The following is a 20,831-nucleotide window of genomic DNA, read 5'->3' as shown; positions in this document are numbered from 1 at the left end:
TTATTGAGCATTTACTATGGGCAGAGCTCTGTTCTAAGCCCTTGGAAGAGTACAGTACAAGAGAACTAGCAGGCATGTATTCTGCCCATAATGAGTTCACTATAAGGGGCTCAAAGTCTTAATCCCCACTTTACAGATCAGGTAACCAAGGCACAGAGAAGTGAAGTGACTTGCCCATGATCACATAGAAGACAAGAGTGGAGTCAGAATTAGAACCCGTGGTTCAGTGGAAAGAGCCCGGGCTTGGCAGTCAGAGGTCATGGCTTCTAATTCCAGATCCGCCACTTGTCAACTGTGTGACTCTAGGCAAGTCACTTAAGTTCTCTGTGCCTCAATTACCTTATCTATAAAATGGGGATTAAGACTGTGAGCCCCACGTTGGACAACATGATCACCTTGTATCTTCCCCTTAGAACAGTGTTTTGCACATAGTAAGTGCTTAACAAATGCCATTATTATTATTATTATTATTATTAACCCAGGTACTTCTGACTCCCAGGCCCACGCTCTATCCACTAGACCATACTGCTTCAGTCAGTAGTATTTATTGAGCCCCTAATGGCTACAAAGCAGGGTGCTAAAGAACTTCGAAGAGTTAGTAAACACAATTCCTGCCTTTAAGGATTTTACAGTCTTAAGGAAGCAGCACGGCCTAGTGGATAGAACATGGGCCTGGGAGTCAGAAGGACTTGGGTTCTAATCCCAGCTCCGCCACTTTTCTGGTGTGTGACGTAGGCAAGTCACTTCACTTCTCTGGGCCTCATTTACCTGATCTGTAAAAAATGGAGATTTAAGACTGTGAGCCTCATGTGGGGCGTGTGTCCAACACGATTAGCTTGTATTTATCCCAGTGCTTGATACAGTGTCTGGCACATAGTAAGCACTTAACAAATGCCATATCCTAAAGTGGGAGACAGATCCTGGGAGAATTGCATATATTTACTCGTTAGTTTCCTCAATGTAACCTCTAGCCAACATTCTTTCACTCAATCATATTTATTGAGCGCTTACTGCTCAGGCCCTACACCATCATTGCTGTCTTGAGCCCTCACCAACTTTACCAACTCTCCTTCTGAATGGAGTCAAAAAATTGGACTCAGTAATATGGGAATAGTAAAAATGGCTTTTGCCCATCATTATCATCAATCCATCAATAGCATTTACTGATCTCTGTACTCCAAGCTTGGGAAAGTTCGAATCCCAGCTCTGCCACTTGTCAGCTGTGTGACTGTGGGCAAGTCACTTAACTTCTCTGTGCCTCAGTTCCCTCATCTGTAAAATGGGGATTAACTGTGAGCCTCACGTGGGACAACCTGATTACACTGTATCTACCCCAGTGCTTAGAACAGTGCTCGGCACATAGTAAGGGCTTAACAAATATCAACATTATCATTATTATTATTATTATTAATTAGAGTTAGTAATCTGTGATACAATCCCTACTCTCAAGGAGCTTCCAGTCTAGCAGGGCAAACAGATACTGAAATAATTTATAAATGAGAAGATAAAAGGCATCATGTGGCCCTCCTTAATATAGACAGACCTCCGGCTACCTGTTTTGCACTGGGCAGAGTTCCTAAGAAACATTCGGAAAGACACAAGGTACAGTCACCACCCTCAAACTAGCACAGCCTAATGGGGGGAGTTAATCCAAGATAATGGATGAAACAATGGGGATATGAGAAAATTAGCCATAATTTTCAGAAGAGGATTAATGATGGTATTTGTTAAATGCTTACTGTGTGCCAAGCGCTGTTCTAAGCACTGAATAAATCTCTATTAGGTTTGTGCAGAGGTGTGCTGAGGAGGTGGAATGTGGAGAAATCTGGAAGGGTTCCAGGATATTATTTTAAGATTTTGGAGCGTCTAGGAAAAATCAGTACTTTTGCAGACCGAGCCTTCAGCATGCATTTCGTCATGACTCTCATCAGTAGTTTCCAGCACCAAGTTGTTTATCCTTCCCTCACGATGTTTGGCTGGGATCCTGGAGAGAACTGCCTGAGACTGCTGGGTCACCCTAATAATAATCATCATCCTAGCAACAATAATCAGAATACTGATAATTGTGGCATTTGTTAAGCGCTTTCTATGTGCCGGGCACTGTACTAAGGTGGTGGAAGAGGCTCAGGCTCATCCCGTTGAACACAGTCCCTGACCCTCAGTGGGCTCACAATCTTAATCCCCTTTTAACAGATGAAAAAACTAAAGCACAGAGAAGTGAAGTGACTTCTTCAAGGTCACACAGCAGATAAGTGAGAAAACCAGGATTATAACCCCAGTTCTCTGACCCCCAGGCCTGTGCTCTTTCCACTCAGCCACGCTGCTTCTCTTGCAGGCGAGCTATTGTTACCTACAGATGAGTTATCATTGGAGAAACTGAGGAAACTTCAAATTCCTGGGTGATCTAATAACATGAGATGTGGGATAGAAAGATGGTTCTTACCTTTTAACATTTTTTCTTTAAAAAGTCAGTAGATTTTAAGACTCAGCCTCAGACCTCCCTGTTTTTTCCATGACCCTCAATACTAAATCAGCAAGTTCCTAACAAATGAGCTTTAAGAAGGGGATGACAGATTTACCCACGAGTGAACCATGTGATCGTTTGAATAAGCAAAATTAAAGTCAGCTTTCCTTGTTTCAGTCATCTAAACAAATCATAATTCTGACCAGAGTTTTCTCACTGAATCACTTACTCATCTACATAACCTTCTTTTCTTTCTCCTCTTGGTTGTATGTGCAATGTATTTTGTGTCTCCCTCACTAGCTTTTAAACTCAGTGAGGGCAGAGATTGTGTCTTCTACTGTAGAGAGAGAATGCCATGACTGTGAAAACAGATAAGACTAGGAATCAGGAGACACCCTCCAACCACCCCCCCTTCTCGCCCTGGCTCTGCCACTTGCCTGCCGTGTGACCTTGGGCGAGTCACTTAGCCTCTCTGGTTTCCTTTTCCCCATCTGTATAATGGGGGGAAAATACCAGTTCTCTCTTCCTCTTGGACTCTGAGCCAGCTGTGAGACAGAGATTGGGTCTGATCTGAGTTGACTTGCTCCTTTCACTCTCCCAGCCCCACAGCAATTGTGTATCTATCTGTAATTTTATTTATTTATATTGATGTCTGTCTCCCCCCCTCTAGACTGTGAGCCAGAGAATATCACCATTTATTGTTGTATTATACTTTTCCAAGCGCTTAGTACAGTGCTCTGCACACAGTAAGTGCCTAATAAGTATAATTGAATGAATGAATGAATGAGCTGATTATCTTGAGTCTCCTCCAGGGTTTGGCACATAATTAGGGCCTAGTTCATTGTGCGTAGGGAAAGTGTCTACTAACTCTATTGTATTGGACTCTACCAAGCACTTAGTACAGTGCTCTGCAACCAGTAAGTGCTCAATAAATATCACAGATTGATGGATTGATTTAAAAATGCCATTACTCTCATTCAAAGCACATTGAACAGTGTTCTCAACACAGTATGTACTCGATAAATATTATTGATTGATCAGCAAATTTACCAATGTGGCCCATATTCCCTCTTCCTCCCCCAGGGAAGAGAAATAGAAAACAGGAAGAGGTATTTAATGACATACTCTTTCAGTTCCCAGGATGAGATTTTCACTAAAATTTGTTTCATTTCCTTCTGCAACTTGTGCAAGAATCATTTTACAGTAAATTGTCACAAGTTTGAAGAGCAGTATTGAAAACTTAAAATGTAATCTGTGGGTAACCACCGAAGATGTGCTTGGGTATAATGTATGCTATATAAAATACATGCTAAATTACATATATAATGCATATGTAATCCATAATATATATCTGTATGCTATATGTAATATGCATTACATATAGCATGATAATAATAATCATCATCATCATCATGGTACTCGTTTAGCGCTTACTATATGCCAAGCACTGTATTAACCACTGGGGTAGATACAAGATAATCAGGTCCCATCTGGGGCTCACAGTCTAAGTAAGAGGGAGAACAGGGATTGAATCCCCATTTTGCAGATGAGGGAACTGAGGTGCAGAGAAGTAAAGTGACTCATCCAAGGACATATAGCAGACATATATTGAATGAACATATGGTAGAGCCAAGATTGGAACCCAGGTCCTAATTTCATTTCATTTCATTCATCCCATATCGATATTGAAAGATGGAGAGGATGCTTTCCATTCCTTGCCATGTCTTCTGGTTGCTCACATCCCAGTTCAATGAGGGCTGGGAGTGTGTCTGTTTACTATTATATTGTACTTTCCCAAGTGCTTAGTACAAGTGCTCTGCACACAGTAAGAGCTCAATAAGTATGATTGATTCACTGCCTGATTTTACATTTGCCACAAGTTTCATTTGACTGTCCTCCAGGAAGATAATGTTGACGCTAATACCATAACTAATAATCATCATCATACATGCATGAGTTATTCTTATCATCTTGGCAAATAACTTGGTCCCAAAGGCCCTAAAAGGAAGCTTTCATTATCTGACCCTTCCCAAGAAGTTTGCACAATCTTGCTCAGCCTGCTGATGCTTCAGATTCACACAAAATCCTCCCACTTCAGAAATCCCCCCACAGGTCTTCCAACATCCCAGATGCCATGAGACCCTGGGCAACGATTTGGCTGAATCTCTCAGAAATTCACTCCAAAAAAAGAGAAGAAAAATCATGCTAACGGTGAATATTTTCGGACTTAATGGGAGGTAAAGGTGGGTACTGAGCAGAGAATCCATCAGTCCATCAATCAATTGTATTTATTGAGTGCTTACTGTGTGCAGAGCACTAAGCACTTGGGAGAGTACAATACCATAAAATACAACAGAGTTGGAAGGCATGTTCCCTGCCCGCAAGGAGCTTACAGCCTAGAAGTGCAGATATACATTAAAATCAGTTACAGATATGGACATAAGTGCTGAGGGGCTGAGGGTGGGGTGAATATCAAGTGCTTAAAGGGGACAGATCTGAATGCATAAGCAACGCAGAAAGGAAAGGGAGTAGGGGAAAAGAGGAAATCAGGGGCACTGATATAGCCATTATGGAGGTGTTCAGAAAATACCATCTATTTTAAGGAGCGGAGTGGTCTAATGGATAGAGAACAGGTCTAGGAGTCAGGAGGACCTGGGTCTAATCCCGACTCTGCCACTTGCTTGCTGTGGGATCTTGGGCAAGTCACTTCACTTCCTTGTGCCTTAGTTACTCATCTATACAGTGGGAATGAAGACTCTGAGCCCCACATGAGACATGGGCTGATTATGTTTTATCTACCCACCACTAAGTTCAGTGCCCGGCACATAGTAAGTGCTTAACAAATGCCATTTAAAAAAAAATCAAGCAGCATGTCCCAAGGAAATCCAGCAGTTAAAAATCTATCAGGTTGATTGTGAGATCCATTTAGGAAAGGGAGTGCATCAGGTCTGTTATGTTTCCTTCTCCCCCAGTGTTTAGCACAGTCCTTGGTACATAGTAAGGACGTAATGAATCCCATAACCCAGAACTGATAGGAAAGTTGATTTTAGGAAGGAAAATTTGACTCAGTCCCAATGCAGTCCCCCCGCTGCCCCTCCTGCTCTTTCTTGGCCCTGTGGACTTGTCAACAGAGATCGCTAAATTTGTCAGATCTCCATCTGACCCTGAAAAACCTCGGGAACCCCACAGCCAGCCAGGGATCCCCACTTGCCCATCATAATGTTTCAATTCATCTACCCATTTTATGGATTATTTTTACTTGGGGGAAATGGGGTGGGAGGGTGGGGGCCAAACTCAAAGCTACAAGTGGCTGTCAACACTTCATGGGGAAAACATCTGACTTCCGGAGTTCCTTTTTTTAAAAAAACCTTAGAATTTCATATTGGGCAAAAGAGATTATCTTTTCAATCCTAGTATTGGAGCACACTTTAAAAAAAAACTTACATCCATCCCTAAGAAACTCCCATTTGGGAAAGATGGGGGACACAGAGAAAAGAATGTCATTTTCTTCCTCTGAGAAGCAGCATTGCCGAGAAGCACCATATTTTGAACAAAGAAAGGAGAACTAGGCTACATAATGATAATGGGCATACTACTGTATTAATACTCTCCCAGCCCCTTTCAGGGTCGCACCTGGAGAGTTTCCAGTCCTCTACCAGTCTTGGCTACGGGAGGGAGAGTCAAGCAGAGGCCTACCCATTCCATTCCTAGCTTGGGCAATGGCTAGTGAATGGCAGGCAATCTGCTACAAGTCAAAACTCACCTGTTCTGGACAGCAGCGGCCTGGGAGGGAGTCGAGGGCAGAGACTCAAGTTTACTGCACAGAAGAAGGCAATGGTAAACCACTTCCTAATTTTTACCAAGAAAACTCTATGGATACACTACCAGAATGATTTCAGATGGAGGTGGGGTATTTTGGGACAGATGCGTCCATGGAGTCTTTATCGGTCGGAAAGGACTCGACAGCATAAGGCAAGACAAGACTGTACTAGTATTCAGCATTTAGCATGTAGTAAGCGCCTGCTTTTTGGTTTTTTGATGGTATTCATTCAGCGCTTACCATGTGTCAAGCACCATTCTAAGCACTGGGGTAGGTACAAGTTAATTAGGCTGGACACAGTTCTTGTCCCACATAGGGCTCACAGTCTAAGTAGGAGGGAGAACAGGTATCCCCATTTCATAGTTGAGGAAACTGAGGAACAGTGAAGTTAAGTAATTTGCCCAAGGTCACCTGACAAGCAATTGGCAGAGTCAGAATTAGAACCCAGGTCCTTCTGACTCACACTCTATCCAATAGGCCACGCTGCTTCTCTTTTTCTGTGTAATTTTTATTATCTCGTGCTCACTTGGTGCAATGCACTGAGGTAAGTGCTCGATAAGTTCTCCTCAAGAATGTAGAAATGAGGTAATCCCTGCTCACGAAGAGCTGACACTCCCGTGGGTTATTACTAGTCAGTAAACATGCCCAATTTGTTGATCTTTCCCACTCTCTGCTTGCTTCTGTTCAAATCCAGCCCTGTGAAATAAACTCATTACCTTTACTGACCACCTTGTTGACATACAGACGATAAGACTAATCATGAAAGCTACTGTTTTATTTTACTACAGTGATTCCTGTTTGGAGTATTAGATGAGGGCACTTGTTAAATGTTTTAACAACTGGTTCAGACAGTGTAATTTCCAAAAATTCGGTGTCTTTTCCAAACTAATTAAAACAGACAATAAGTAACCAGTGACAGCCTCCAATATAACTCCTCGGTCCCACAGAAGTTTCAGTTTCAGCCATTTTTCAAAGAGACCTGGTTGCTACTGTTTTTCGACCGTGTGTCCTTCAAAAGCCCCTCAGTGAATATCATCAACAGATGGACCGATTGATTGTGACATGACAGAGCTACAATCCTCTTTCTTAAAAGTGCTTTGTATAGAGCTAGTGCAGTGAGGATCAGTCCTGCGTTGTCTGTAAATCACACCATCCTACCTCTGGAACTTGAGCTTTCTAACCAAGCACGTTTGAATTGGAGGAAGGTGCTCCTTGAGCCGTTCTCACCAGGAAAATAAATCACGTTTTCAGGAGGCAGAAAGTAGGAGTGAAACCAGGAGAAGCAGGTTTTAGACTGGACGGCACAGTGAGGGAAACCCGCCTAGATTTCAGGGTAAGAGGCGTAATTGGCGATGCCACAGTGGTTCTGGCTGTTCCGGGCCATTCGGATGTACCCTTGTTCACCAAAATTAAGGCCCCAGCTTTAGGAAATAAAAAGAAAAAAATAATAAACCACATTATAAATGCAACAAATAAAACCAGGATTCTTTACCCCTGCTGCAAATCCACCTTCAGGTGAACCAACCGAACTTCTCCTGATCTTTGTTTTTCCCATTCATTCATTCATTCATTCATTCAATTATATTTGTTGAGTGCTTACTGTGTGCAAAGCACTAACTAAGCACTTGGGAGAGTACAATATAACAATAAACAGACACATTCCCTGCCTACAATGAGCTTGCAGTCTAGAGGGGGAAACATATGAATATAAATTTAAAAATTGTGGATATGGACATAAGTTTTGTGAAGATGTGAGTGGGGGGAATCAACAAAGGGAATAAGTCAGGGTGACACAGAAGGGAGCAGGAGAAGAGGAAAGGAGGGCTTTGTTGAGTATCCACTGGGTCCTGGGCACTGTGCTAAGCACTCGGCATGGACTGGAAGTACAAAGCAGATCAGCATGCCCTAGTGGCTAGAGCATAGGCCTGGGAGTCAGAAAAATCTGGGTTCTAATCCCAGTTCCGCCCCTTGTCTGCTGTGCAACCTTGGGCAATTTGCTTCACTTCTCTAGGTCTCAGTTTCCTCAATTGCAAAATGGGGATTAAGATCGTGAACCCTATGTAGGACAGGGGCTGTGTCCAACCTGATTAGTTTGATTCTATCCCAGCGCTTAGAACAGTGCTTGACACATAGTAAGCACTTAACAAATAGTGTCATTATTACTATTATTATTATTGGGTAATAATTGCAGTATCTGTTAGGCATTTACTATATGCCAAGAACTGTGCTAAATGCTGGAATAGAGAAAGGATAACCCTGATCAGTCATAGTCTAGGGGGCAGGGAGAGCAGATATTTAATCCCCATTTTAAAGATAAGGCCCTGAGAAGCAAAGTGATTTGCCAGAGGTGACACAGCAAACAAAGGGGGGACGGTGGAACCGGGGATTGGAATCCAGGTGTTCTGACTCCCAGGCCTGGGCTCCTTCCCCTAGACCACATAGCTTCCAAAGAAGGTCCCCCAGAGGAATAGAACTTTATGAAACAGGTGAAAAATGTGGTGGAGTGATTGATTACCTGTTCTTCACAAGCCAATAATCCTTGCCATCGAGGTTTCCGTATCCGACCACAAGCACACCGTGGTTTACTGTGTTATTGCAGCTTGGGTCAAAATACACACCTAAAAACAAAGGATTACCCTGAATAAGTGACAGTGGCAGAAATCCCCAATACCACTATCTGGACTTGAGTATTCACCCCACTCTCCAAGCATTTGCTATTCACCCCACCTTGAACCCCAAAGCAATCGATCAATCAATCAATCCTTGAATCCTATGTATTGAGTGCTTACTGTGCGCATAGCACTGTACCAAGTGCTTGGAGAGTACAAAATAACAGAGTTGGTCCAGCACCTATGTACATATCCTTAGTGCTCTGCCATTACCCCAGTGTGTAATTTATTTTAATCTCTGTCCACTTCTAGACTGTGAGCTCTTTGTGGGCAGGGAATGTGTCTACCAACTCTACTGTAGTTTACTCTCCCAGGTGCTTAGTTCAGTGCTCTGTACACAGTAAGCACTCAATAAATACCATTATTTGTTAGTTAAGTCAGTAGTTAAGTGACTTGCCCAAGGTCACATAGCAGAAAATTGGTGGAACCAGGATTAGAAGCTAGGGCCTTCTGACTCCCAGGCCTGTGCTCCATCCATTAGGCCATGCTGCTACTCGACATTATCGTTTGGGGCAGGGAACGTGTCTACCAACTCTGTTGTATTGTACTCTCCCAAGCTTTAGTAAAGCACTCTCTCGGCACACAGTAACTCTGAACAAATACCACTGACTGATGGACTGATTAGTTGATGGAAAGCTTCCCAGAGGAGCTGGGGTCTTGGGAAAGGCTTTGGAGTTGGAAGAGTCAATCAACTGTATTTATTGAGCACTTACTCTGTGCATGGCACTGTACTAAGCGCTTGGAAGAGTACAATTTAACACTAAGACACATTCCCCGCCCATAACAAGCTTACCGTCTTATAAATATAATATAAATAAATTACAGTTATGGACATAAGTGCTGTGGTGCTGGGCGGGGTGGTGAATAAAGGAAGCAAATCGGGGGACAGAAGAGTGGGAGAAGAAAGCAGGGCTTAGTCAGGAAAGGCTTCTTGGAGAGATGTGCCTTCAATAAGGCTTTGAAGGCAGGAAGGGTAATTGTCTGTCAGATCTGAAGAGGGAGGGCATTCCAGGACAGAGGCAGGACATGGGCGAGGGGTCAGTGGCGAGATAGGTGAGATGGAGGTACAGTGAGAAGGTTGGTGTTAGAGGAGCGAAGTACGCAGGCTGGGTTGTAGTAGGAGAGCAGCAAGGTGAGGTAGGAGGGGGCGAGGAGATTGAGGGCTTTAATGCCAATGGTGAGTTAATAATAATAATAATAATGTTGGTATTTGTTAAGCGCTTACTATGTGCAGAGCACTGTTCTAAGCGCTGGGGTAGACACAGGGAATCCCACATGGGGCTCACAGTCTTAATCCCCATTTTACAGATGAGGTAACTGAGGCACAGAGAAGTGAAGTGACTTGCCCAGAGTCACACAGCTGACAAGTGGCAGAGCTGGGATTCGAACTCATGACCTCTGACTCCAAAGCCCATGCTCTTTCCACTGAGCCACGCTGCTTCTCTGAGTTGTTTCTGTTTGATGCAGGAGAGTTGTGGCCTGGCAGCTTTGGGCAGGGAGGGAGCTCCTGGCCCAGGGGGAACTTAGAGGAGCAGAGATTTACCGCTCTTGTAGAGAAAGAAGGTGGGCCGACTGGCATCTATGGCCACCGACACGGGCCCGACGTTGGCCACGGTTTCCTTGAGCACGTCCTCGCTGCCGTACGGGAGCTCCGTGTATTTGGAGCAGGTGGCAGCACGGCTGGCTGGGTTGTATTGGCACTGCCCATCCTGAACGGTACAAAGGGTACGCGTCAATGACCTGCAAACCCCTCTTTGCTCCTCACTGCTTCTAGGCAGAATGGGATTGACTGAGCTCCTACTGTGTGCAGAGCACTAGACTAAGTGTACTAGTCAGTCAGTCATATTTATCGAGGACTTACTGTGTGCAGAGCAGTGTACTAAGCTCTTGGGAGACTACGATATAACAATAAACAGACACACTGCACATAGTAAGCACTTAACAAATCCGCAATTTTATTATTATTAGGTCCTTGGGAGGGTAGAGTCAGCAGACCCGATCCCGCTCCTCAAGAGGCTTGTAATCCATCCAGCAGAGGGAGACAGACCCTGAAATAAACCACAGATGGCGGTCGGGCCTAAGATTGGAGTCTATTAAGCAACTTCTGAGGAAGAAACTCCGTTCTAAGCACCAAGGAAAGGCCAACAGAAGCACGGGACCTGTTCCCTGCCCACAAGGACCTAATGCGCTAATTAGAAGCCGCGTGGCCTAGCGGATAGAGCACTGGCCTGGGAATCAAAGGACCTGAGTTCTAATCCTGCCTCTGCCATTTGTCTGCTGTGTGATGTTGGGCAAGTCACTTAACATCTCCGGGCCTCAGTTACCTCATTTGTAAAATGGAGATTAAGACTGTGAGCCCCATGTGGGACATGGACTGGGTCCAACCTGACTGCCTTGTATCTTCCCTAGCGCTTAGAACAGTGTCTGACACATAGTAAGTGCTTAATTAAGGAGATAGACCCAGAAAGAGTTACAGAGGAGCTGTGTGGCATAGTCGAATGACCATGTGCCTGGGAGTCAGAGGGCCTAGGTTTTAATTCTGCCTCTGCCAGTAACTGCTGCGTAACCTTGGGCAAGTCACTTAACATCTCTATGTCTCAGTTTCCTCCTCTGTAAAATGAGGATGAAATACCTGTTCTCCCTCTCTCTTAGACTATCAGTCCCAAGTAGGACAGGGACTGTATCTGATCTGCTTCTACTGTAGTTCCCCCAGCACTTATGGCTACATCCATAGTTTATTTACTTGTATTAATGTTCATTAATTCAATCATATTTATAGAATGCCTTCTATGTACAAAGCACTGTATAAGTACTTGGGAGAGTACAGTATAACAATAAACAGACACATTCCCTCCCCACAACGAACTTACAGTCTAGAGGGGGAGACAGACATTAATGTAAATACATAAATGTCTCCCCCTCCAAACTGTAAGTTCATTGTAGGCAGGGAATGTGTCTACTAACTGTTAAATTGTCCTTCCCAAGCACTTAGTAAAGTGCTCTCCAAAGAGTAAGCATTCAATAAATACGATTGATTGATTATGTCAGCACTTAATACAGCGCTTGACACAGAGTAAGCACTTACAAAATCCCACCACTGTCCTTATGATATATCAGGGCCCCAGCTGGGCTTCAGGTATCTGGCCACCGTCCATAGGACGGCCATCCCGCCGCACTGACCCCTGCCTGTGTGACGCTGGACACATCACGTCATGTCACGCCACAGCGTCCCTCAAAACACCACACAGATGCCCGTTTGAAACTACGCCGATACTAGAGTGATGGTGAAGACATAGCTGAGAAGCAGCTTGGCCTAGGGGGTAGAGCCCAGGGCCTGCTCCGCCACTTGCCAGCTGTGGGATCTTGGGCAAGTCACTTCACCTCTCTGTGCCTCTGTTCTTCGTCTACCAAATGGGGATTTAATCCCTGTTCTCCCTCCTATTTAGACTGTGAGCTCCATGAGGGACCTGATTATCTGGTATCTACCCTATCAATCAGTCAATCCATCAGTGTTATATTATACTCTCCCAAGTGCTTAGTACAGTGCTTTGCACAGAGTAAATGCTCAGTAAATAGATTTGAATGAGTGAATCAACGGTATTCACTGAGCTCTTACTGTGTGCAGAGTACTGTACTAAGCACTTGGGATTAGTACAATATACACCAGAATTAGCAGTCCTGTCCTCTGCTCATAATGAGCTCTAGCACTTAGTATGGTGCTTGACACATAATAAAAGCACTTAACAAATACCACAGTAATTATTATCACAGTTATTATCACTGTTCTCCCCTCAGACTGTGAACTTCATGGGGGACAGGGACTGTGCTTGAGCTGACTATATTGTAACTACCCCAATGGTTAGTGGTGTTTGAAACTTGGAAAGAACTTAATGAATACCACAATTATTATTATCATGGATATTATCATGTTCTCTCTCCCCCGCATACTGTGAGCTCCATTTGGGACAAGGACTGTGACCTATCTGATTGAATTGCACCTACCCCAACATTTAGTGGTGTTTGGAACTTGGAAAGCATGTAATGAATACCACAATTATCATCATTAGGGAATGTGTCTATTTTTCTATTGTATTCTCCCAAGCGCTTAGTAATAATAATTATTATTATTATGGTATTTGGTAAGCACGTACTATGTGCCAGGCACTGTACTAAACTCTGGGGAGGATAGTGGGTTAGACATAGTCCCTGTCCCACATGGGGCTCACAGTCTCAATCCCCAATTTACAAATGAGGGAGTTGAGGCACAGAGAAGTGAAGTGACTTGCCTAAGGTCTCATAGCAGACAAGTGGCAGAGCCTGGAGTAGAAACCATGACCTTCTGACTCCCAAGCCTGTGCTCGATCCACTATGCCATGCTGCTTCTCTATAGTGCTTTGTATACAGTAAGCGCTGAATAAATACAATCGAATAAATACGATTTAATACATTGAACGGATATTAATATTATTATTATCTTTACAGTGAACTCTTGGCCAATCCCATCATTCTGACAGTGCCCATTCACCTTGGCTTTGTAAGGGTAGTCGGCGTCGGAGTCGATCCCATTGTTGTCGATGATGTACTGGAAGGCCCGCTGCATGAAGCCCCCATTGCAGCCATGATTGTCATATTTGGAGGAACAATCCACCAGGTTCTGGGCGCTGAGGGACACCAGCTTTCCCGTTTTCAGTTTCACCTGGGCCTCCAGGGCTCCCACAGCACTGAAAGCCCAGCACGCCCCACAGGACCCCTAGGGAGACACGGGAAAAAACTGTCAACCCAAAAGAGTCACCATCCCTGCTCAGACTCCCGGACCCTCCCCGAGATTCTTTTCCCTCCAGCACCCCCGGGATGCAAGGGGCAGCGTGGCCCAGTGGATAGGGCACTGGACGGGGAGTAGGGAGACCCTGGTTCCAGTCCTGGCTCTGCCTGGGCCTGCTGCATGACGTGAAGCAAGTTCCAGGATCTGATTGGGCCTCGTTTTCCCCGTCTGTTAAATGAGGGTAATGGGCTGCAGGGCCTCGTGTAAATAGCACAGAAGGGAGAGTCATTAGTTCTGAGTTCTGGTCCTGGTTCTACCCTGACCGGCTGTGTGACCTGGGGCAAATCACTGGACCTCTCTGACCCCCAGTTTCCCTATATGTAAAATGTGAATAAGACCCCCGCTCTCCCTCCCTTTTAGATTGTGAGCCCCTCTGCATCTAAGCAGATGAACCAGCATCAATCCCAGGGTTTAGCACAGTGCCCAGCCAAAGTAAGCACTGAGTAAATACCAGGACTCAAGTCCGTAGGGTGAGAACAAGCCTAGAAGTCAAAAGGAACTGGGTTCTAATCTCAGCTCTGCCATTTGTCTGCTGCGGGACCTTGGACAAGTCACTTCACTTCTCTGGGCCTCAATTACCTCATGGGTTCGAATCCCGGCTCTGCCACTTGTCAGCTGTGTGACTGTGGGCAAGTCACTTAACTTCTCTGTGCCTCAGTTACCTCATCTGTAAAATGGGGATTAACTGTGAACCTCACGTGGGACAGCCTGATTACCCTGTATCTACCCCAGCTCTTAGAACAGTGCTCAGCACATAGTAAGCGCTTAACAAATACCAACATTATTATTATTATTATTACCTCATCCGTAAAAGGGGATTAAGACTGTGAGCCCCAAGGGGGACAGGGACTGTGCCCAATCTGATTAGTTTGTGTCTACCCCAGCGTTTAGAACAGCACTTGCTACATAGTAGGCACTTAACAAATACCATCATTATCTTCCCTCCTGGTTGGGGATGGATCACGGAACGTTCTAATCGTTCCCTCCCCCTTCCCAGCTTCCCCATCTAGTGACTTATCTACAACCTCCCTCCTGTGCATTTTTGAGATTCACATTGGACCCAGTGGTTTGTTCAGTCCCGACCAACTTCCTGTGGAGGTTGAGTTAATCGCATATCTCCAGCAGTGTGGAGAGACAGAAATGAGGGGAAAGGCAGGGAGCTGGTCCACTGCCTTCCATCTTCGGAAGTTGTTTGTAGGAGAAGGAGTCACTCACCATCCCAGAATATCAGACCAGGAGATGAATAATAATAATAATAATTGCCAAGTGCTTACTTTGTGCCAAGCACTGTATTAAGCTCTAAAGTAGATACAAGATAATTAGGTTGGACACAGTCTCTGTCCCTAGTGGGGCTCACAGTCTAAGTAGGAGGGAGAACAGGTATTGAATCCCCATTTTGCAGATGAGGAACCTGTGGCACAGAGAAGCGATTTGCCCAAGGTCACGTGGTGGACAAGTGGCAGAGCTGGGAGCACGTGACATCACATGCGGAGAAGCAGGGTGGCCTAGCCGATGGAGCAGGCCCAGAACCTACGTCTCCCGACTCCCAGCCCTGGACTCTTTCCACGGGACCCACCAGGCCACTAGGGTAGGTTGCTGCCTCCCGACCCATTAAAAAAGGACCCTGTCATGGCCCAGGAGGTGGCCGTTCACCTGTCCAGAGGCAGGGGTCTTGACCGGATGACCTTTTCCTCCCAGGGGAGTCGCCCCTTGGCCGAACTCAGAGCACAACTGCCGTGCCAGAATGCCCCACTCACCTGAGATTTCACTTCGGTCACGCAGCCCTTTTCCCTCCAATCCACCGTGTCGGGCAAGTTCTGAGTGGGGTTTGACCTGTAGGTGGCATTCCTGGTCCGCTGCGGAGACACTTGCAATTTGCTCAGCAGAAAGGCCACTTCCTCACTGGTCTAGGGAGACAGGCACGCCTGGGTTTTCGAGTTGCCGCCCCACACCCCACTCCACCCCCGAACACACATATACCCACTCCCTCGGCCTTCCCTCAGCTTCTCCTTTACCTCAGCTTCTTTGTCTGGAGTCACCCTGGAATGTCTATGGCTGGTGGACCCAGGGTGGACCTTCACTTCTTTATTCCCTGCATCTGCATCTCCAGGCTGGGCTTTATTTGAGATTTCTCCCCCTCAGCCCCAATTGGGGACTGACTTTGGGAGGGTTCACATCTCCTTAGCGTCTTTCCTAGAACGTGCTGGGAAACTCAGCTATTTTGCCACACTTTAGCAACCCTGAAAGTTGGTGGGGATGCCTGGCTGTTTGAATTCCTCCCCATATCCCACCTTGTCCAAAAAGCGTTCCCCACTTAATTCCCAGCCCCCTGAGTAGTCTCAACGCAACAGTCACTGCTAGCCGTCAATCGATCGATCAGTGGTATTTATTAGTCTTTATTTGTGCAGAACGCTGTCCTGAAAATGAATCCCCATTTTCCAGATGAGGTAACTGAGGCCCAGAGAAGTGAAGCGACTGGCCCAAAGTCACACAGCTGACAGGCGGCGGAGCGGGGATCAGAACTCATGACCTCTGCCTCCCAAACCCGAGCTCTTTCCACTGAGCCACGCTGCTTCTCAAGTGCTTTATTGAGCACTTACTATGTGCAGAGCACTGTACTAAGCGCTTGGAATGGACGACTCGGCAACAGATAGAGACCATCCCTGACCAACGACGGGCTCACAGTCTCCTGTTACCACTGCTACTGCTACCGCTGCCCCTATTGCTCCGATTACTATCGCTGCCCCTATCGCTCCAATTACTACAACTGCCATCGCCGCTCGTTATTACTCCTACTGCTACTCCTCTTACTGCTCTTCCAGATCTCCCGGCTGATGGGATTGACCTACCATGTCCCCCAAATGATTCATCCCCAAATCGTAGGAGTGAAGTCCCAAGGAGTGTTCCAGGTTGTGCAGCATCACCAATCGCAGATTCTTTTCCCAGATCAGCCTCCGGACTGTTTCCTCATTCTGAAGTCAAGGGAGGGAAGCACAAACTCAGGAGGCAGCCCTAATAACGGTTCTCAAAGCGGGAACGAGAAAAGGACGCGGTTGTTACGACCCTAAGTTCCATGCCGAAAGCAGGCATACCTAAAAATAACGGTATCTATGAAGCACTTACTATGTGCTGGGCGCCAGTGGGGATAATCGGGTAGGACTCAGCCTCTGTTGCACGCGGCCTCGTTTTTTTTAAGGTGTTTGTTTAAGCGCTTACTCCGTAACAGGCAGTGTACTAAGAGCTAGGGTAAGCACCAGATCATCAGGTTGGTCACGGTCCATGTCCCAAATGGGGTTCACAGTCTTAACCCCCATTTTATAGATGGGGTAACTAAAGCCCAGAGAAATAAAGCCACTTGCCCCAGGTCACACAGCAGACAAGTGGTGGAGCCAGGACTAGAACCCAGATCTTTCTGATTGCCAGAGCCATGCTCCATCCGCTAGGCTACGCTTCTTTTCCTGTTGTTCCAAACTGAGGAAACTGAGGCCCAAAGAAGTGAAGTGACTTGCCCAAGGTCCCTGGGAGGGAGAGCAGGGATCTCATCCCCATTTTACAGATGAGGACCGTAAGGCCCAGAGAGGGTAAGTGACTTGCCCAAGGTCACGCAGTGGGCCAGTGGCAGAGTTGGGACTAGAATAGTCTCAGTTCATTAATTCATTCATCCAATCGTATTTTGAGCACTTACTGAGTGCAGAGCAGCTGGGAGAGTACAATGTTACAATAAACAAATTCCCTGCCCACAACAGGCTCACAGTCTACAGTTTACAGGGGGAGACAGACATTAATATAAACAAAAAAAAAATTACAGGCGTAGGCAGTGCCTGAGGGACTTAATTACAGTCATCACATTTAGACCTTTTTGGTTGTTCATGTTGTAATTGTTATCGGATCTTCTTTGCTTTTATAAGCCAGTAAGAACGTTGGTTGCTCATCACAGGCCTCTGGGCATGTGCCAGAAGTTTCTAGCCAATCAGGGCACATCCCTGCCTATTGCCCCCAGAGAGCTGGAGATGGATGGGCCAACCAACCCGAAATCCTATCAGCCCTGGACCTTGGAAACCCCAGACTTCCAGATTCTCGGGACGTCACATACGTCACTCTGGACATCTTGTAGGTAGCCTAGAGAGTTATTCTGGGTGACTCCCCCATCGCATCTCCTCCCAGGTTCCTCCTCATGGACTCCGCTTCCAAGTCGTGGCACTCTGCCCCAGGAGCCGCAACAAAATAATAATTAATAATGATGATTTTGGTATTTGTTAATCATTTACTATGTACTAGGCACTGTACTAAGTGCTGGGGTGGATACTAACAAATTGGGTTGGACACAGTCCCTGCCCCATGTGGTGCTCACGGTCTCAATCTCCGTTTTACAGATGAGGTAACTGAGGCACAGAGAAGTCAAATTACTTGCCCAAGGTCACACAGCAGCAGACATTGTCGGAGCCAGGATTAGAACCCACATCCTTCTGACTTCCAGACCTGGGTTCTATCTATTAGAGCACACAAGCTGGGCGACAAAATTAAAAATCCCAGACCCACAGGCTGTATCCGGGGTCATATCCAGACCAGGGATAGCCAGCTGACAAAAGGACAAACAGCCTCCCTATCATCCCCTCTTTTCCTCCCCTCTCTGGGGTAGTTTTTTAAACCTTCCACCTGGCCCCCTCCCACCTTCAGGCTTCAGGGTGACCTAGTGGAAGGAGCCCTGAACTGGGACTCAGCAGACTCTGGTTCAAGATCCAGCTCAGCATCAGGTTTACTAGGTGACCTTGGTCACGGTCCCCGACCCACATTGGGGTCACAGTCTAAGTAGGAGGGAGGACAGGCATTGAATCCCCACTTAACAGGTGAAAAAACTGAATAATAATAATACTAATAATGGTCCTTGTTAAGCACTTACTATATGTCAAGCACCGTTCTAAGCTCTGAGGTAGATACAAATTAATCAGGTCGGACACTGACCCTGTCCCACATGGACCTCATACTCCAATCCCCATTTTACAGATGAGGTAACTGAGGCCCGAAGAAGTGAGGTGCCTCACCCAAGTTCACCCAGCAGGCAGAACCAGGATTAGAACCAAGGTCCGCTGACTCCCAAGCCCGAATTGTTTCTAAAAGCCACTCCACTTCCCGGGCAGTGTTCCCACCAGACCATTTTACCTCTTGGCTGTAGTGTTTGCCATGGGTTTTTTTCCACAGGTCCCAGTGGGTGTCCAAAGATGAATCCTGCTGCAGGAACCCCTGGGCAGAGGCCCAGGTCAGAAAAAGCCACACCAACTGCTTCATCCTGCCTGAATAAGGAGGAAGGGGCGGGACACCAGGGGAGGTTGTGGGTGGGCCATTTAAGCTGCAGGCTGGGGCCTACACCACTTCCGTCCCCAACCAGTACAGTGTGACAGTGAGGTGCTGAGATTTCTCAATCAGCCGCACGCCCCCCCACCATCCTTACCCCCAACCCGCTGTCCTTGGTCATGGAAGTGCCAGGGACTACCCAACCTTGGCAAAGAGAATCGGACATGCCCTCAATTTCTCCCACACCAGCCGTTGGCCACCACGGCCAACTGGTGTGGAAAAAAAGTTGCCCAGAGAAAGGGGTGGGTGGGGAGAGGGAGAGTGGGGGTGGGGAGAGAGACCGAGAGAGAGAGAGAATGAAAAAGAGGAAGAGATAGGGAGGGAAGAGAAGAAACAGAGGCAGAAGGATGAGAGAAGGAAAGGGAGGAGCAGACACGGGGAGGCAGGGCAGAGAAAGAGAAGAAATGGAGACAGAAGGATGAGAGAAGGCAAAAGAAGAGGAGATACAGAGAGGAAAAGGGGAGAGAGAAGAAATGGAGACAGAAGGGATTAATAAGAGAAGGAAAGAGAGAGGGAGAGAGAGAAGAAATGGAGACAGAGCAAAAGAAAGAATTACAGAGAGAAGGAAAGAGACGAGGAGAGAGCTAAAGAGAGTAAGTAATCCTCTGAGTTCAGAGAAGATATCTCTGATGGTAAAATTCCCGGTGAGCATGTGTGGGTCTGAAGAAGCTAGGGGGGGATCCAGTCCTGACCAGCCTGTTGGCCGTACGCCCAAACCGATCCCTTATCATATTGTTTGTAGCACTGGGGGACTGTTTTTGCTTTTGACCCCCTAAATAGCACTATAGGGAGAAGGAGCTATCGGTCCCAGACAGATAGAGGTCCAGGTCACCTGAATCCTGGAGAAGGGAGGGTTAAAGCCCACAAGGGATATCTCCCCCTCCCCTGGCCCTCTGGGGGCTGGGGTTGACTGAGATTTGTTCCTCCTCTTCCCTCTGAGTGATGCCCCACCCCGACCCCCAAGTCCCAGCCTTCCTCAAAAGCATCCATAAATTCAGTTCGAAAAAAACATTTCCATATTTAGGAACAGCCCAAGGTTCGCTGCTTCACCCAACTTCCAGTTGGTTGCGATTCCTCCTAAGAGTCCTCCCGATTTCGGCAAGAAAACCATTCCATCTTGGCCATCCGCAACCCTCCGGTCTGCGGCCCCCCACAGACACACAAAGGGGTCAATGGAGGCCGAGCCTGCGTCCCCTCCCAAAAGCCAACCCGCTTAGGGTTTATCGAGGCAAGAGCGAGATGGAGGAAGCGATTTCGTTGTTCACTTCCTGTGAGAGAACTGTTCAGAGCCCAGCGGGGATGTGGTAGCCCAGGAAAGGAGGGCGAGAGGAAAACGGAGTTACCTACCCAGCGTTCCCGACTGCGAGGTCCTGGGATCTGTCGAGGAGGAAGGAGTCCGAAAACATCCAGTGGAACGCCTTGGAGGGAACTTTTAAAGGAATCCGAGCCCGTCACATGAGTTCCCCGGTATTGAGGAAGTGAACTTTTATTTTAGTTTCTGTTTTGTTTGTCTCCTCTCTCCTCTCTTGCCTCCTTCCCTTCTGCCCAACCCATCCCTCCCCACCCCTGCTGCCTCTTGCCCTTCTGCTGGACAATTAGACCATAAACCTTTTGAGGGCTGGGATCATGTCTATTAACAATATTGCACTCTCAGAAGCACTTTGTACTTGGGAGGCGCTCAATAAATCCCACCGTTTGATTGAC

At 46.5% G+C, this 20,831-nt stretch overlaps 1 protein-coding gene and 1 non-coding gene across 2 annotated transcripts; one reads left to right on the top strand and one right to left on the bottom strand.

Annotated features, from left to right (window-relative positions):
* Positions 1-6,079: 6,079 nt before the first annotated feature.
* On the top strand, positions 6,080-6,217 carry LOC114808352. The gene has a single exon (XR_003756198.1). It is a non-coding gene; the product is annotated as a small nucleolar RNA SNORA7 (small nucleolar RNA).
* Positions 6,218-7,038: 821 nt separating this feature from the next.
* CTSS (cathepsin S) lies at positions 7,039-20,577 on the bottom strand. The gene is made up of 8 exons (XM_029056079.2): positions 20,475-20,577; positions 18,936-19,066; positions 16,625-16,747; positions 15,533-15,682; positions 13,479-13,703; positions 10,497-10,662; positions 8,800-8,902; positions 7,039-7,705 (listed from the first exon to the last, which is right to left on the bottom strand). Exons 2-8 carry the CDS (start codon positions 19,059-19,061, stop codon positions 7,606-7,608), a joined length of 993 nt encoding a protein of 330 aa, XP_028911912.1. The 5' UTR covers positions 19,062-19,066; positions 20,475-20,577; the 3' UTR covers positions 7,039-7,605.
* Between the last annotated feature and the right edge of the window lie 254 nt (positions 20,578-20,831).

Source organism: Ornithorhynchus anatinus, chromosome X5, assembly GCF_004115215.2.
Source record: "Ornithorhynchus anatinus isolate Pmale09 chromosome X5, mOrnAna1.pri.v4, whole genome shotgun sequence".
NCBI lineage: Eukaryota > Metazoa > Chordata > Mammalia > Monotremata > Ornithorhynchidae > Ornithorhynchus > Ornithorhynchus anatinus.
Note: the sequence above shows the minus strand (reverse complement) of the source record. Positions and strands in the feature narration are given on the sequence as shown.

Coding starts and splice junctions, on each gene's coding strand:
- CTSS (XM_029056079.2), bottom strand. CDS start 19,061: ATGAAGCAGTTGGTGTGGCTTTTTCTGACCTGGGCCTCTGCCCAGGGG. Junction 8,903..10,496: donor CTTCTTTCTCTACAAGAGCG/GTAAATCTCTGC, acceptor CTTTGTTTTTAG/GTGTGTATTTTGACCCAAGC. Junction 7,706..8,799: donor TATTGGCTTGTGAAGAACAG/GTAATCAATCAC, acceptor TATTTCCTAAAG/CTGGGGCCTTAATTTTGGTG.